The 14452-nt window shown below is 49.8% G+C and overlaps 1 protein-coding gene across 4 annotated transcripts; it reads left to right on the forward strand.

Moving 5' to 3' along the window:
- The first annotated feature begins 228 nt into the window (after positions 1-228).
- C1QL2 (complement C1q like 2) lies at positions 229-11431 on the forward strand. 4 transcript variants are annotated; one of them, XM_043505001.1, is made up of 4 exons: positions 229-332; positions 5749-6167; positions 6540-7288; positions 10731-11431. In XM_043505001.1, the coding sequence occupies exons 3-4, from the start codon at positions 6659-6661 to the stop codon at positions 10908-10910; spliced, it is 810 nt and encodes a 269-aa protein (XP_043360936.1). In that variant the 5' UTR covers positions 229-332; positions 5749-6167; positions 6540-6658; the 3' UTR covers positions 10911-11431. The 4 variants fall into 4 exon arrangements, with proteins under 4 accessions (XP_043360936.1, XP_043360938.1, XP_043360937.1 ...); XM_043505003.1 differs by having other exon boundaries at positions 5749-5843; XM_043505002.1 differs by having other exon boundaries at positions 5752-6167.
- The last annotated feature ends 3021 nt before the right edge of the window (positions 11432-14452 follow it).

Below are 14452 nucleotides of genomic sequence, written 5' to 3' on the forward strand. Positions count from 1 at the left end.
TTCCTTTTGCATATGAAAATTTCCCAGGAAGCATAGAGCTGCTATAGCAGCTCCTTCACTTCCCCCCAGTTACCAGTTTAGGAGGCATGGCCAGGGATCCCTTACAATCCTGTGGGTCTGTGGGCATCCAGAGTAAATTTATGCCAGGGATCCAGCCAATGCCAGGACACCCCTAGGCTCAGAGGACCAAAGAAGTGACTTAAAGCCACGTTTGCACACTTTCCCCTTACCCCGAGCTGTGCCTGTGAGAGCTAAGTCGTTCTGAGCGTGTTTCACCTGCAGCAGCTGAGGATCTGGGGCAGCGTCGGTAGCTGAACTGTTCTTTTTCCCATGTGAAACATTTTAGATCAATTATTAACAACTAGTGTCTATGTAAAGAAATTCTATCTACATTCCTTTAGGGCCTGACTGCTCTTAAGCTGTATTTCATGCCCTGTGGTTATTTCATTTGGCACAAGCTTTAACAATTTTGTAATATCTGTTCTCTTTAGAGTTTTGTGTACATTGATATACATTATAGACATTGATGAAGTAACCTCAAAGGGTCCAGTCCTGCTCTGATTAAAGGCCATGGCAAAACTCTCATTGGTTTAATAGAATGTAGGCTGAGTTTGTTTAGTTTTTCTGAATAGCTGCTGTCTCTGTGATGATAAATCATTTCACCTGTCTTCTAATATACCTTTTCACTGTAAGTCCAGCATTCCCCAATTGAAGTCAATGGAGCTCCTAAAGGTTATGACTATGTTATGCCCACTGCCCTCATCAAGACATGCAGCACCAGGCACGGCTCCCTTCTGTACTTTTAACTCCCCAAACATGCCCTACAGGGGGAGGGATCCCTTTAAAGGACTCTGGCCTTTTGTCTTTTAAATACGGCAAATGAATGTGGTAGAGAATAGTTGTGGTAGCTAACATTTGTTTGTAAATACAATAATGTGTGCAATTGTAACTATAATAACTCAGATGTTTGGAATATATGTAAAAATATTTTCATTTCAAATTAGATCTGTAATAGAAATTATGTTTAAAAACAGTGGGCCTGATTCTGACCTCACACACTGCCTTTAAGCCAGTATCACCCCAGTTATTCCAGGTCTGCCCTGCAGACAGTAAGATGCGAATCATGAGGCTGTTTGTACTGTTTAATGAAAACCTATGCCTTTCCTACTGTGCAAAGCCACATGTCCCTGTTGGGTTTACATAGTGGTGTAAATTGGAAATGACTCTATTAAGCCAATGGTGTCAGTAAACCTGTGTGAATGAGATCAGAACTAGGTGCATAGGATTTGTTAGTAATGAGTTAATTAAATTTAATAGCCCAACTGTTTCTGGTACCTTAATTAAGCAAAAATAATCAGAGCAGATTTGAATCAGCATTCAGCAAGAAATTTGAACACTTTAAGATAGGGACTAAATGTATCATTTTACTAGCTGCTGAATATATTGAGTTCCAGATAGTTAATTCTAGTAGCGAGAAGGATCTAGGGCTGGAATGGGGGTGAGGGGCAAATGAAGCGCTAGGAAGATTGGTGGGTAAATATTGTCCAAAACATTTCTCTATTGCAGTAAAAGAAAGAAAAGCAAACAAATCATTGGCATATGTAAATGTATCAGGACAGAATCACCTTTACTCACAATAAGTAGTAACTTACTCCATGACTGGTCTCATTGGCTGCAATGGGGCTACTCCCAGAATAAGCTACTACTCAATTTACCCATGGCAGAATCTGACAGGATCACAGTGGTAGTTACATGCAAAAGATGTATTAAATCACCCAGGCCACATCCCATAAAGTGCAGGATTTAACCCCCCTGTGTTAAATATATCAGACCTTAAACTGACACTATGCTGATCTTAGAACAATTTGGTTTGGAAGGAACTTCTGGTGGGTAATTTAGCCCATCTCCGTGCATCATAAAAGAAGAATGAAACTATTAATTAAAAATCCCTGGCAGAAGGGTGTCTAATCTAACTATCGGCATGTCTGCCACCCGTCTTGTCTGCTTCTTTGATTGCTTAACTGTCCTTTATAAACATTTTGCTAACAGTTCACCTAGCTTTTTCCCTGATATAGCTGTAAGCCTGTTCCTACTTGCTCTGTCCTTGTTGACTTGTGGAAATAATTGATCCCTTGTCATAGAAAATTATCCTAGCATTGTATAAGGGACTAAGTGAGGCCATATTTGGAATATTGTTCACAGTCCTGGTCACCTTATTATAAAAATGATATGATGCAAATAGAGAGGACAGCCCAAATGATACAGGAACTTAATTATTCAGGAAGGGTTCGAAAAGTTACTGTGTAGCTGCAGTGTTTGGAAAACAGGAGATTAAAGTGCCATTTTAGCAAGGTATACACAACGCTGAAGGGAATACAGAGGATTCATATATACAAGGGGATCTGAGCTAGTGACAAATACCAAAACAAAGGAGAAATTAACTGAAGCTTAGGAAGGGCTGATCAGCAAAGCAATTTAAGCAGAATGTATTTAGTTACTTAATATTTGGATAAACTACTGGGACAGCAATTGGAACAACTATTGGAAATAGATTTTACCAGGCTTCAGACCAGTATGTGGAGTTAAAATAATATTGTGGGATACAACTATTAACTCAAAGGAGGGGAAAGGACCTAGATGAACTTGGTGATCTCCTTTCTTAAAATGTTTTTCTGCACATTCCTAGATAATGGACCTGGTTCCTGTAATTTTGTGTCCCTCTTTAATTATCTGTACAATTTTTTTACAGGTTTTCTGTTAACCTATATCCCTGGCAGCTTTACATACTGAGATGTGGAGAGATAAGGGGATACTCTGAGGGCAAGGGCCCCAATACTGATCTCGGATATAGCACTATAAATCCAGAGTAACTCCAGTGAAGACACTAGGTTTATTCAGGATTCCTACCGGTGTAATGGGGATAAGAATCTGGGCCATAAGCATATGCATTCCAGTTTGAAAGGTCTTAATTCGCCCTCTCTTTAAATTGCAATAAAAACTCCTAAAAGGACTCTGAGTTCTTTTGGGGGCAACTGTAATAAGTGTACATGCCATCATTTGCACATGATGCCTAAGGGCTATTGACTTTAAGCCCTAAATGACTCGCTTCCTTTGACCTACAAGTTTTACTATTCTTTCAGAACAAAAGAGTCTGCCCTTAACTGTGCTGAAACCAAAGCAAATTGATTTTTTTCAGCACCAAGAAATTGGGACAGGCTGAAATCTAGCCCTTAGGAAATCTGTGTAACAATAAAACAATCCCCTTATTTTCTCTTCCAGCTGCAGGATGGGTGCCCAACAGACTTACATTAGATACGTGACAGGTTTCAGAGTAGCAGCCGTGTTAGTCTGTATTCGCAAAAAGAAAAGGAGTACTTGTGACACCTTAGAGACTAACAAATTTATTAGCGCATAAGCTTTCGTGAGCTACAGCATCCGATGCATCTGATGAAGTGAGCTGTAGCTCACGAAAGCTTATGCTCTAATAAATTGGTTTGTCTCTAAGGTGCCACAAGTACTCCTTTTCTTATTAGATACGTGGATAGCATTATAACTTATTGCCCAGAGGCAAGAGCCCCATAGACTTTTAATGATGCAAGAGCTCTCAGGACAACACTGTCATTTAGGAAGAAAAGCAAAAGGAAATAATGGCAATTTGTAGAAAGGGGGATGACCCAGGTGATAGGCATTGGGCCAATTTAGGCATCTTCCCTGATGCCCTTCTTCATTGAAATCGTAATTTGGGAAATTACTACCATATTTACCATAAAATCGTCTCTGTGTCATTTGTTTCTTCACTGGGCACTTCTGTCACCTTTTAGACCCTTAAGGAAATTGATATGGGGGTAGCTACATCAGTATAGTTACACTGGGGCAAACCCTTAATGTAAATGTATTGTTGCTGAATTAAGCTCAGTGAACTCCACATTGCATTGATCCAGTGGTTCTCAACCAGATGCATGCATACCCCTGAGGATACACAGAGGTCTTCCAGGGGGCACATCAACACATCTAGGTATTTGCTTAGTTTTAAAACAGGCTACATAAAAAGCACTAGCAAAGTCAGTACAAACTAAAAGTTCATACAATGACTTGTTTATACTGTGCTATATACTATACACGGAAATGTAAGTACGATATTTATATTCTAATTGATTTATATTATAATTATATGGTAAAAATGAGAAAGTAAGCGATTTTTCTATAATAGTGTGCTGTGACAGTTTTGTATTTTTATGTCTGATTTTGTAAGCAAGTAGTTTTTAAGAGAGATGAGACTTGGGGGTACTCAAGAGAAATCAGACTCCTGAAAGGGATACAGAAGTCTGGAAAGGCTGAGAGCCACTGCACTGACCTGTATGGTGCATCCAACAGCTGTTCACTCCAATGTAATTACTATAGTGAATTTCCTTTAATGTGAACAGGTCTTTAGTCTTATCTTCTGGACTGGAGCATTGTTTTGGTGGATCCATTAATATTGTCTTTTTTATAGCAACTCTTTATAAAACCAAATGATTTGTTTTTCAAGTTTGACAAATGAATGGGGTAAAATGCAGTTACAGCCATGACTTAATATCTTTTGTTCTGTGGATATAATTATGTGTTTAGTTGGAATTTTAAAAAAAATGGAATATATTTGAAAATTTCATCAATTCAAATTATGGGCAAGATCCTCAGAGGATGTAAATTGATATACCTCCCTTGAAGTCAGTGCTGATTGAGCCTAACTGGAGTTCTGGTCCTTCATCTCTCAAAGGAAATATATAAATAATGTTACACCTTATTCTGATCCTCCATCATTGTAAATCCATTGACTGGAGTTACACCTGTTTTACACCAGTGTAAATAAGGTCAGAATCAAGGCCAGTGTTTGAGTTTTATATTTTTTTGTTTTCCTGCTGGGCAAAATCAAATATACATATTAGGGCTGTTTCTGATCTCACATGGTTAAAAAAAGAAGTAACTCTGGAAGACAAAATCTGTGTGAGAACAGAACCAGGTACCTAGAAGTTGTGGGGAATGAGAGTAGTTAACGTAATAGCTCAACCGTTTCTAGTAGCTCTGTTAAGTAGAAAATAATCAGTACCATTGTCTTTGATATTTTGTGAATAGAAATAGTGTTATATCTCCTATGAATGTCAACAGTTTTGAATCGGCATTCAGCAGGCAGTTTGAACACTTTGTCATACCAAATTTATCATATTTTATTAGCTGCTGAATATACTGAGTTCCAGATACTTAATTCTGGTAGTGAGGAGGATTCTAGGGCTGTGATGTGGGGGAGAATGGCTAACAAAACATTAGAAAGATCTGGGGAAAACATTTGTTAGTCTCTAAGGTGCCACGGGTACTCCTTTTCTTTTTGCGAATACAGACTAACACGGCTGCTACTCTGAAACCTGTCATAGAAAACTCTAAAATCCTGGTCAATAGCCGCAAAGGAAAGAAAAGGAAAGAGATCACTGGGATGCATAAAGGTATTGAATGTAAGATCGTAGTTTAAGTTAATGACGGAAAAAGCCCTATTCAATGATCCAGTTCATATCCAAGCGAACACAGGATTTAGTCTAAGGGGAGCCCGACTTCACCACTAGAGAGTATCATTGATTTCACGTTTCAGAGTAGCAGCCGTGTTAGTCTGCATTCGCAAAAAGAAAAGGAGCACTAACAAAATTTGTTAGTCTCTAAGGTGCCACAAGTACTCCCTTTTCTTTTTTCATTGATTTCAGTCTTTCATTCTGAACTCAGCAGCTCGACTCTGTCTCGACGGGGAGAGAAATCACAGCGTAGCAAACACTGAGCGCAAGTCACCTTGGCCGGGACATTATGGGCTCAGCAAGCAGGTGTGAGCATCACCACGCAGCGGGCAGGCTTCTTGTGTAAGGTGGCTTCCCATCCCCGCCGTGGATCGTCGCCCGCTGCTCATTCGGCAGGGAGGATGGAGTCGCCGGCTTGAAAAGCCTCTCCCCGTCCCTTCCTGGGGACCGCGCCGGAGCGGATAAAACCTCCCGGTGCAGACCAGCTGGGGGGCTCGTGGCGATGCTGGCTGCCGGCTGAGCGGGCCCGGGGGGCCCTTGTTCCCGGCCGGGCTGAGCTGAGCACTTGGGGGAAAGTTACCCGACCTGTTCGCCTGTGCCCTGGGAGCTGCTCCGCCGCTCCGCTCGCTCGTGAGTTACAGCTGGCGCCTGGCACTGCCCGCTGGGAGGGGGATCCCCGAGGGCTGAGGCTGCTGGGGGGGCATAGGAGGGAGGGGAATGGGAGCTAGTGACCCCCCCACTCTGCCTGCCCGGGGTGGGCTCGCTCAGTGCAAGGCTGGGTGGCCCCGTCCAGCGGGAGAGCCCGGGGCGGGCTGGCGGGTGACCCGCAGCAGGCTCCGGCCGGGCGATGCCAAGAGGCGCGGCGGCAGCCTGGGGAAGCGGAGGCCGAGTGAGGCTGAGGCTGGCCCGGGCGCCCCGCTAGAGGGGAGCTGGGGGGGGGGGGAGCCCGCAGCCGCTTTGCCCCAGGCCGGGGGCTGATCCGCTTCTCTGCCCTCCCCGCAGGGAGGCTTCGCCACTGAGTCACCATTACCTCGCCCAGCAAGGAGGAGCTGGTCGCGCTCGCTGCCCGGCTCTGGCAGAGGAGGAAGCGGCTGCTGGCCGCGGCCGGGCTGGCCCTCGCCATGGGAGTCGCGCTGCTCATCGCCGTCCCGCTGCTGCTGCAGGCGGCCCCCGAGAGCGCGGCGCACTACGAGATGATGGGCACCTGCCGCATGATCTGCGACCCCTATAGCGGCGCCGGCGCCCGGGCCGGCGGCCCCAGCAGCACGGCCGCCGTGGAGGCGCTGCAGGACCTGGGCGCCAACCCCCCGCCGCCCTTCCTCCCGGGACCCAAGGGGGAGCCCGGCCGGCCGGGCAAGCCGGGGCCCCGGGGCCCGCCAGGGGAGCCGGGGCCCCCCGGCCCCAGAGGGCCGCCCGGAGAGCGGGGAGACTCGGGCAAGCCGGGGCTGCCGGGGCTGGCGGTGGCCGGGGCCGGGGCCCCCGGGGCGGGCGCCGCCGGGGAGGTGAGCGGGGCGCTGAGCGCGGCCTTCAGCGGCCCCCGGATCGCCTTCTACGTGGGGCTGAAGAGCCCCCACGAGGGCTACGAGGTGCTCAAGTTCGACGACGTGGTGACCAACCTGGGCAACCACTACGAGCCGGCCACGGGCAAGTTCAGCTGCCAGGTGCGGGGCATCTACTTCTTCACCTACCACATCCTCATGCGCGGCGGGGACGGCACCAGCATGTGGGCGGATCTCTGCAAGAACGGCCAGGTGTGTCCTGGGGGCTGGCCCGGATTCCCCCCCCCCACCTCGGGCCGGGACTCCCCCTCCATCGCCCGGGCCCTTGGGGACCCCCTTTCCACCACCCCGGGCCCCTCGGGATCCCTCCTTCCACCGCCCCCAGACGGGATCCCTCCTTCCACTGCCCCGGGCCGGGACCCCCCCTTCCATCGCCCCGAGCCGGGACCCCCCCTTCCACTGCCTCGGGCCCCTCGGGATCCCTCCTTCCACCGCCCCGAGACCGGATCCCTCCTTCCACTGCCCCGGGCCGGGACCCCCCCCTTCCATCGCCCCGAGCCGGGACCCCCCCTTCCACTGCCTCGGGCCCCTCGGGATCCCTCCTTCCACCGCCCCGAGACCGGATCCCTCCTTCCACTGCCCCGGGCCGGGACCCCCCCTTCCATCGCCCCGAGCCGGGACCCCCCCTTCCACTGCCTCGGGTCCCTCGGGATTCCTCCTTCCACTGTCCCGGGCCGGGACCCCCCCTTCCATCGCCCCGAGCCGGGACCCCCCCCCTTGCAGTGCCCCAGGTCCCTCGGGATTCCTCCTTCCACTGCCCCGGGCCGGGACCCCCCCTTATATCGCCCGGGTCCCTGGGAACCCCCTTTCCACCACCCCGCGCCACGACCCCCCTTCCAGTGCCCCGGGCCCCTCGGGATCCCTCCTTCCACCGCCCCGGGCCGGGACCCCCCTTCCATCGCCCGGGCCCCTGGGAACCCCCCTTCCACCACCCCGAGCCGGGATCCTCACTTCCACCGCCCTGGACCCCTCGGGATCCCTCCTTCCACCGCCCTGGGCCGGGACCCCCATTTCCACCGCTCCAGGATCTCTCTCGGGATCCCTCCTTCCACCGCTCCGGGCCGGGATCCCCCCTTCCACGGCCCTGGGGCCCTCGAGACCGGGCGGGGCCCCCCTTGCACTGTCCCAGGCCAGGACGCCCCTTCCACCGCCCAGGACCCTCGGGATCCCTCCTTCCACTGCCCTGGATCGGGACCCCCCCTTTCCATCGCTCCGCGTTGGGACCTTCAGCCCTGTCCTCTGCCTGGGACCTTCTGCCTTTACAGGGACCCTCCTGAATCAAACTGGAAAAACCCTATATCTGAGGGAAACTACTTTAAGCCAGGGAGTGGGGCAGCACCCTAGGGTCAGCATCTATGGCCTCACTCCAGTGCCCTTTGTACTCTAGTCCCAGGACATCAGTACCCCATGTGCCTGTGACCCTTCCCCACGCCACACTGGGACCCTCATCCTCCCCCCCCCGCCTGGGGCCAGCACCCTCCGCCTTTAGTGGAACCTCCCCCCGTCCCCGACCCCAACGCCATGGGCCGGGACCCTCAGCATTTACCAGGACCCTCAGCCCTGAGCTGGGACCCTTATTCCTCCCACCTCATGCTCTGGACCCTCACTCCCTTGTGCCCCTCACCCTCTGAGCCCAGAACACCGCAACCCCATGTTCCTGGTACCCTCACCTCTCCCTGCCCCATCCCCTACCCCTCCACACCCAGGACTCTCAGCCCTGTGCCTGGGACCCTCTGCCTTGGGTTGGGTTGGGACCCTCCCCGCATACTCCTCACCTCCCCCATGCTCCTCACCCTACGGGATACCAGCCCCCTTGTATGCCCAGGATCCTCCCCTTCCCCCTGTGCTGGGACCCTCCTCCCCTGTGCCCAGGCCCTTCACTCCGTGTGCCTAGGAACTTCACTCCCTGTGCTGGGACTCTAACCTCACCCCTGTTCCCGTGGCCCTCACCCCATGCCTGTGACAATGGCACCTTCACACCCCCTATTCCCAGGACTCTGACCCTACCGTGCCTGGGGCTCTCGGCGCCTGAGCCCTGGACTCTCACCTCATGCCTGGGACACTGGCACAGTCATATCCTGTGTCTGGGAACCTCAGTCTGTGCCAGGGTCCGTCACCCTCCTGTGGCTGGAACACCAGCACCCTCATCCCCCCGTTCCTGGGACCCTCCCTCCCGAGCCCTGGACCCCAGCACCCTGACCCACTGGTCCTGGATCCTCACCCCCCCACCTGGGTACCTATAGCTCTTAGGAACATTCTTGTGCCCTGGCCTCTTACTCCCGGACTACTTGTCTCCCCATTGCGCCCGCAATGCCCTCCCGAGTGTGATCTTTCTAAGTACTGAGAGTTGGATACCCCTTTCCTGTGCCACTTTTTCAAGGGCAGCCAGCCTCTCTGTGCCCAGGACCCTGCTCCCACCCTCCCAGTGCAGGACACCCTGCCCCGATCCTGTGCCCTGTGCTCCTAAGGGGATGGCATCACCATATGGGCAGAAACCTGTGAGACTGCCATCCTGTCCCTGCCTCCCTGTGCCCCGGCATTTCTGTCCCCTCCTGTGTGCTTGGGAACCTCTGCTGTCTGCTCAGTGCATGTTGACAGATTGCCCCATCACACTATCTCGTGGCCTCTCCTGGCTCTAGCATTCCCTCTTCCTGGATCCTTCCCTCTTATGTGTGTGACTCTTTTCCTTGCCCTGGATCCTTCCCTCTTGTGTGTGTGACTCTTTTCCTTGCCCTGGGTCCCTCCCACTGGCTCCAGGACAGTTTCAGAGAGCCTTCCACACTGGCTTCTGGGATGTGGGGTACAGGGGACCAGACCTTTTTATTACCCCCTCCCTTCCTTAAATGTAGTGATTTTCCACTTCTGAGAACAGACTTTTCTTTCCTGCTCTGATTTTCCTCTGTGTCAGTCTGGGCAGGGCCGCCCCTCCCCACCCTCCAGGATCCTCCAGGTGACAAGGGGGGGACAGTTACCGTACACTTTAGAAACTCCGCTACCTGGAACAAGGGGGAATGAGATTGAGACGTGCAGGAAACTTTTCCCAGCTGCACGCTGCCTAGTGAATGGCCTGTCTGGCAGGCAGGCTGCGCCCAGGCGAGCTCTCGGTGTGCCTGCCGGGTGTGTGTGTGTGTGTGTGTGTGAATGTGCAGAAGTGAGTGAAAGGAAAGTGTGTGAGTGTGGGGGGGGGGAGGTGGTCTGGGAAGTGGAAGAGGAGGAGGAAATAAATATGTGTCAAGGAGAAGGGCCCCGGAGGAAAGGGAAGATGAAGAGGGACAGAGTAGTTGGGGGCTAAAGGGGGTGAAGGAGGGAAAGGAGGAGAGGGGGTTTTAAATGAGGAGAGGCAGGGGGGAGGAGGAAAAAAGGTGACGAAGGCTGATGGTGGGTTAAAGAGGCGAAGTGGGGGAAGGAGGTGGGGTAGAGGGGAAATTGGTACAAAGAGGCAAGGAGGCTATTGGTGGCTAGAGAGGGAAAGGGGCAAAGAGGGGAAGGGGTTAACTGGGCTTGAAAGAGTGCGAGCGAGAGGGGGAAGGAGAGAGGCAGGTGTGGAGGATTTGGGGGCAGGGGGGCGATGTGGGGGGCGAGCGGGGGCAGCGCCTGAGCCCCCCCCCCCGCCCCCCGATTGGCTGGTTCGCAGGTGCGGGCCAGTGCCATTGCGCAGGACGCCGATCAGAACTACGACTATGCCAGCAACAGCGCCGTGCTGCACCTGGACTCGGGGGACGAGGTATACGTCAAGCTGGACGGAGGCAAAGCACACGGCGGCAACAACAATAAGTACAGCACTTTCTCTGGCTTTCTTTTATACCCCGATTAAAAGGGTGGCCGATTGCATCGTATCCACCTCCCCGCCACTGTCTCTACGGGTCAGTTTCGCGTCGTTCTCCATTTGTACATTTGATTGGTGGAAACAAAACAAGCAAGCCCCCACCCCAGCCCTAGGTGTGTCTCTGTCCTTGTGTTTGTTACACAACGAGATCAGCGGCTTGAAACTGACCAGCACCTTGGTTCCATGAGTGTATAAAAGATTCCAGGGTAAACCTGTCACTCACACTAAGTTAGAACTGCTCAGTCTTGGCACCTTTTGCTTTATTATTATCATCTTGATTGACTGATTGATCTGAAGAGTGGGACTGAATTATAACATGCCTTGGTGCTTCTTACGCGGTTTGTTTGTTTGTTTGTATGGGGTCAAGTGTAACTTTCTTCTTTCCTTTTCCATGCAATGCAATACGTGTGTGAATGATGATGAAATGAACGTCAAGTCTCTGTTCCTGTCTGGCAAACAATCTAACCACCACCAACAAAAAAATCATATTAAATTATGTTTTTAGACAATGGTTTCTCGCTGTGTGTCTGTTCAAAAGCTGCAAAGGGCGGGGGCAGTTGTGGGCACTTTAACCTTTCAGGTCTGCAGCAGAATTGAAAGTTAGTAAGAGAGCCCCTACTCCAGCCTTAGTTATTGTTAATAGAGGGGGTGGGGAGGTCTCACCTTTTATGTAGTTTTAAAAGGAGAAAGTACACACTGTCCTCCACATTTTGAAGGGAATGGAATCCATTCACAATAGATTTTACATGGTTTATGGGCCTAATCCAAAGCCCATTAAAGTAAGTGGAAAAGCTCCCATTGACTTCAGTATGAGTTGGATCAGACTCTATATCAATGATTGCATGAAATTGTCTATTTATAGTATGATTGACCCATGTAATAAAGCATTAAAGGAAGAATTGTGTTTATATTCTAAAGAGATACATGGTGGCTGAGGTAATATCTTTTATTGGACCAACTTCTGATGGTGAGAGAGATGAGCTTTCGAACAACACAGAGCTCTTCTTCAGGTCTGGGAAAAGGAACTCCCAGCTTTACGACAAAATGCAAGTGGACCTGATTGTTTAGCATAATTATTTAGCACATATTGAAAAGCAGTGGCTCTCAACCTTTCCAGACTACTGTAGCCCTTTCAGGAGTCTGATTTGTCTTGTGTGCCCCAAGTTTCACCTCACTTAAAAACTCGCTTCAGCTTTCTGCCCTGGGCCCCAGCAAACCTAACACTGGCCCTAGCTACCCCATTAAAATGAACTTGCCCACAGTTTGAGAACAGCTGATATAGTATGCAGAACAGTATAAATAAGCAATTGTCTGTATGAAATTTTAGTTTGTACTGACTTCACTAGTGCTTTGTATGAGCCTGTAGTAGAACTAGGCAAATATCTCCATGCATTGACGTACCCTCAGGGATACATGTACCCCTGCTTGAGAGAACCGCCATTGTACGTACACACATACACACAAAATTTCAGACATACATGGAAATAAGGCAGATCCAAGCCCCACTGAAGTCAATGGCAATCTTTCCACTGACTTCCATGAGCTTTAGATCAGGCCCATAATCCATGTAAAAATCTCTTGTGAGCTCTTTTTTGCTTCTCCTTCTCTCCCTGTTACATCTGAGTGACTGTACATTCTCCATTGAAAACTAAACACACGTATAGAATCTCACATACAATCGTGGCCTTTCTTGTGGGTGTGACTCATGACAGATGCTCAACTGGTGTAAACTGGGGTTGTTCTCTTGAAGCCAAGGGAAGTAGGTTGTTCTGCAGCAGCTGAGTTTTTGGCACTCTCTCTTTCTTTTATTGACTCACATTCCATTGTGTCAGGGCCTGATTCTCCCCTTACTTTATGATGATTTTATATAGCAGAGTTCCCTGGACTTCCATTGATTTACTCCCAGTTTACACTAAAGCGAGAGAAGAATCAGTCTCTGAGGCTCCCATTGTGATCTATTTCATCCCAGCTCTAACTCCACTGAAGCTAATGGAATCACTGCTAGTATGAATTTGTTCCAGCAACAGTTTGAGGTTGCACAAAGATTATCAGGCTCTTAAAGGCTATTCTGTCCCCTGTTTGGTACTGCCTCTTTAATGACTGGGGGAGAAGGGGGAAATGCAGCCCTGGTGTAAGACAGAGTGTTCCTCCCCTCATTGCACCTCAAAATACCCCTCCTTCTGAGAAGGGAGGAAGAGTTCATAACCAGGTACATGTGTTATACTCTTACCAATCTCTAATGCCTTGTCAATTGTATCATCTAGAATATGATTTAAACCAATGTCTGAGACCCAAATGAAGTATAATTGCTATGGATCCTCAATCCCCACTGGATTCTTAATCCTTTTTGACTATTCCTCCCTTCCCTCTGATGTGATGGAGCTTAGACACAAAGCCCTTGGTTTAAATTTCAAAAATTAAAATTGACATTCAGCAGCATTACCAGGTGCCAAGAGGAATTCTAAGGAGGTGCCTGGGCTCTGCTTTATCCTTTGCATTAAGAAGCAATTTGTACTTCTAACAAAGACCCAACTGTTCCCCCTTGGCTAAAGGGCAATGAAGATGCCTTGCAAGGGAATTGCTGTTCACAATACTTAAACAAATTTGAATCTTAGATTCTAAAATCTGTATTCCCTGGTGGAGCTTGCTCCTTGCAATTCAAATGCAGAGCTGGCGGTGAGTGCCTGCCAAGGTGTCAGCAACTAAGAGGATGATGGATTGATGAGGCAATAGAAAGACACAGGCTCGCAGTGGCATGCTGCCCCGACAGTGATCTATGTATCTGCACATTATCAATGTCAGGAGAAGGCTTGAACCATCCTCACCAGACATCTGATTTTCCACTTATCTCCCATGTACTAATTATCAGGCTGGATTACTCCCTGGGATGGCAACGAAAATGCTTATTGCCATTCCAGTGACAGTTTACACAATCGATACAATGAATGTCTCCCTCTGTTCCTCTTGGCCGTTTTATTTTCCTCTCTTCGTTGGAAAGCCCTCTGCGATTGCTTTCGGAAGGACTTGCATGGCAATTGCTTGACATCTGCTGTAGTGGCAATTGTGCACAGGGTTCTAGTCTATTCAGGTTCTGAGACCATCCCTGTGGTATCCAAGCCCTGGGCTTTATGCCTCCTAAGTAACTGCATTGAGACCGAGAAAGTAATCTAGAGTTGAAAAAGTTAGCTTGGTGCTTGCTTACATATAGTACCACTGCCTAAATGACAACAGGAATGGCAGAGCCAGGCAAGCTTCTGGCTGCTTGGTGGATCTTCGGATTTGTGTGGCTTGCAGCAAGAGCAGAACTGCCAGTTCCCAGGGGGGAAGGCAAAACAGTCAGTTCACAACCTCTGTGGTCCTGTAACTGGTCTGGCAGGCCCATGACTTTCCTACTCAGCTCAGAACCTGGGAAACTCCAAGCTGTCATATATGGTCAATACACTTGATCATGCAAGAAGGTACGGTAGGCACCCAAATCCATGAGTTTGATGAGGAAGAGAGGAAGGATGGGCCAGTGGTTAGGATACTCA

This window comes from Dermochelys coriacea, chromosome 11 (assembly GCF_009764565.3).
Source record: "Dermochelys coriacea isolate rDerCor1 chromosome 11, rDerCor1.pri.v4, whole genome shotgun sequence".
NCBI lineage: Eukaryota > Metazoa > Chordata > Testudines > Dermochelyidae > Dermochelys > Dermochelys coriacea.

Excerpts from the sequence above, each read along its gene's own strand:
- C1QL2 (XM_043505001.1), top strand. The coding sequence starts at position 6,659 with ATGGGAGTCGCGCTGCTCATCGCCGTCCCGCTGCTGCTGCAGGCGGCC. Across the intron at positions 7,289-10,730 it reads ATCTCTGCAAGAACGGCCAG|GTGCGGGCCAGTGCCATTGC; the intron begins GTGTGTCCTGGG and ends GCTGGTTCGCAG.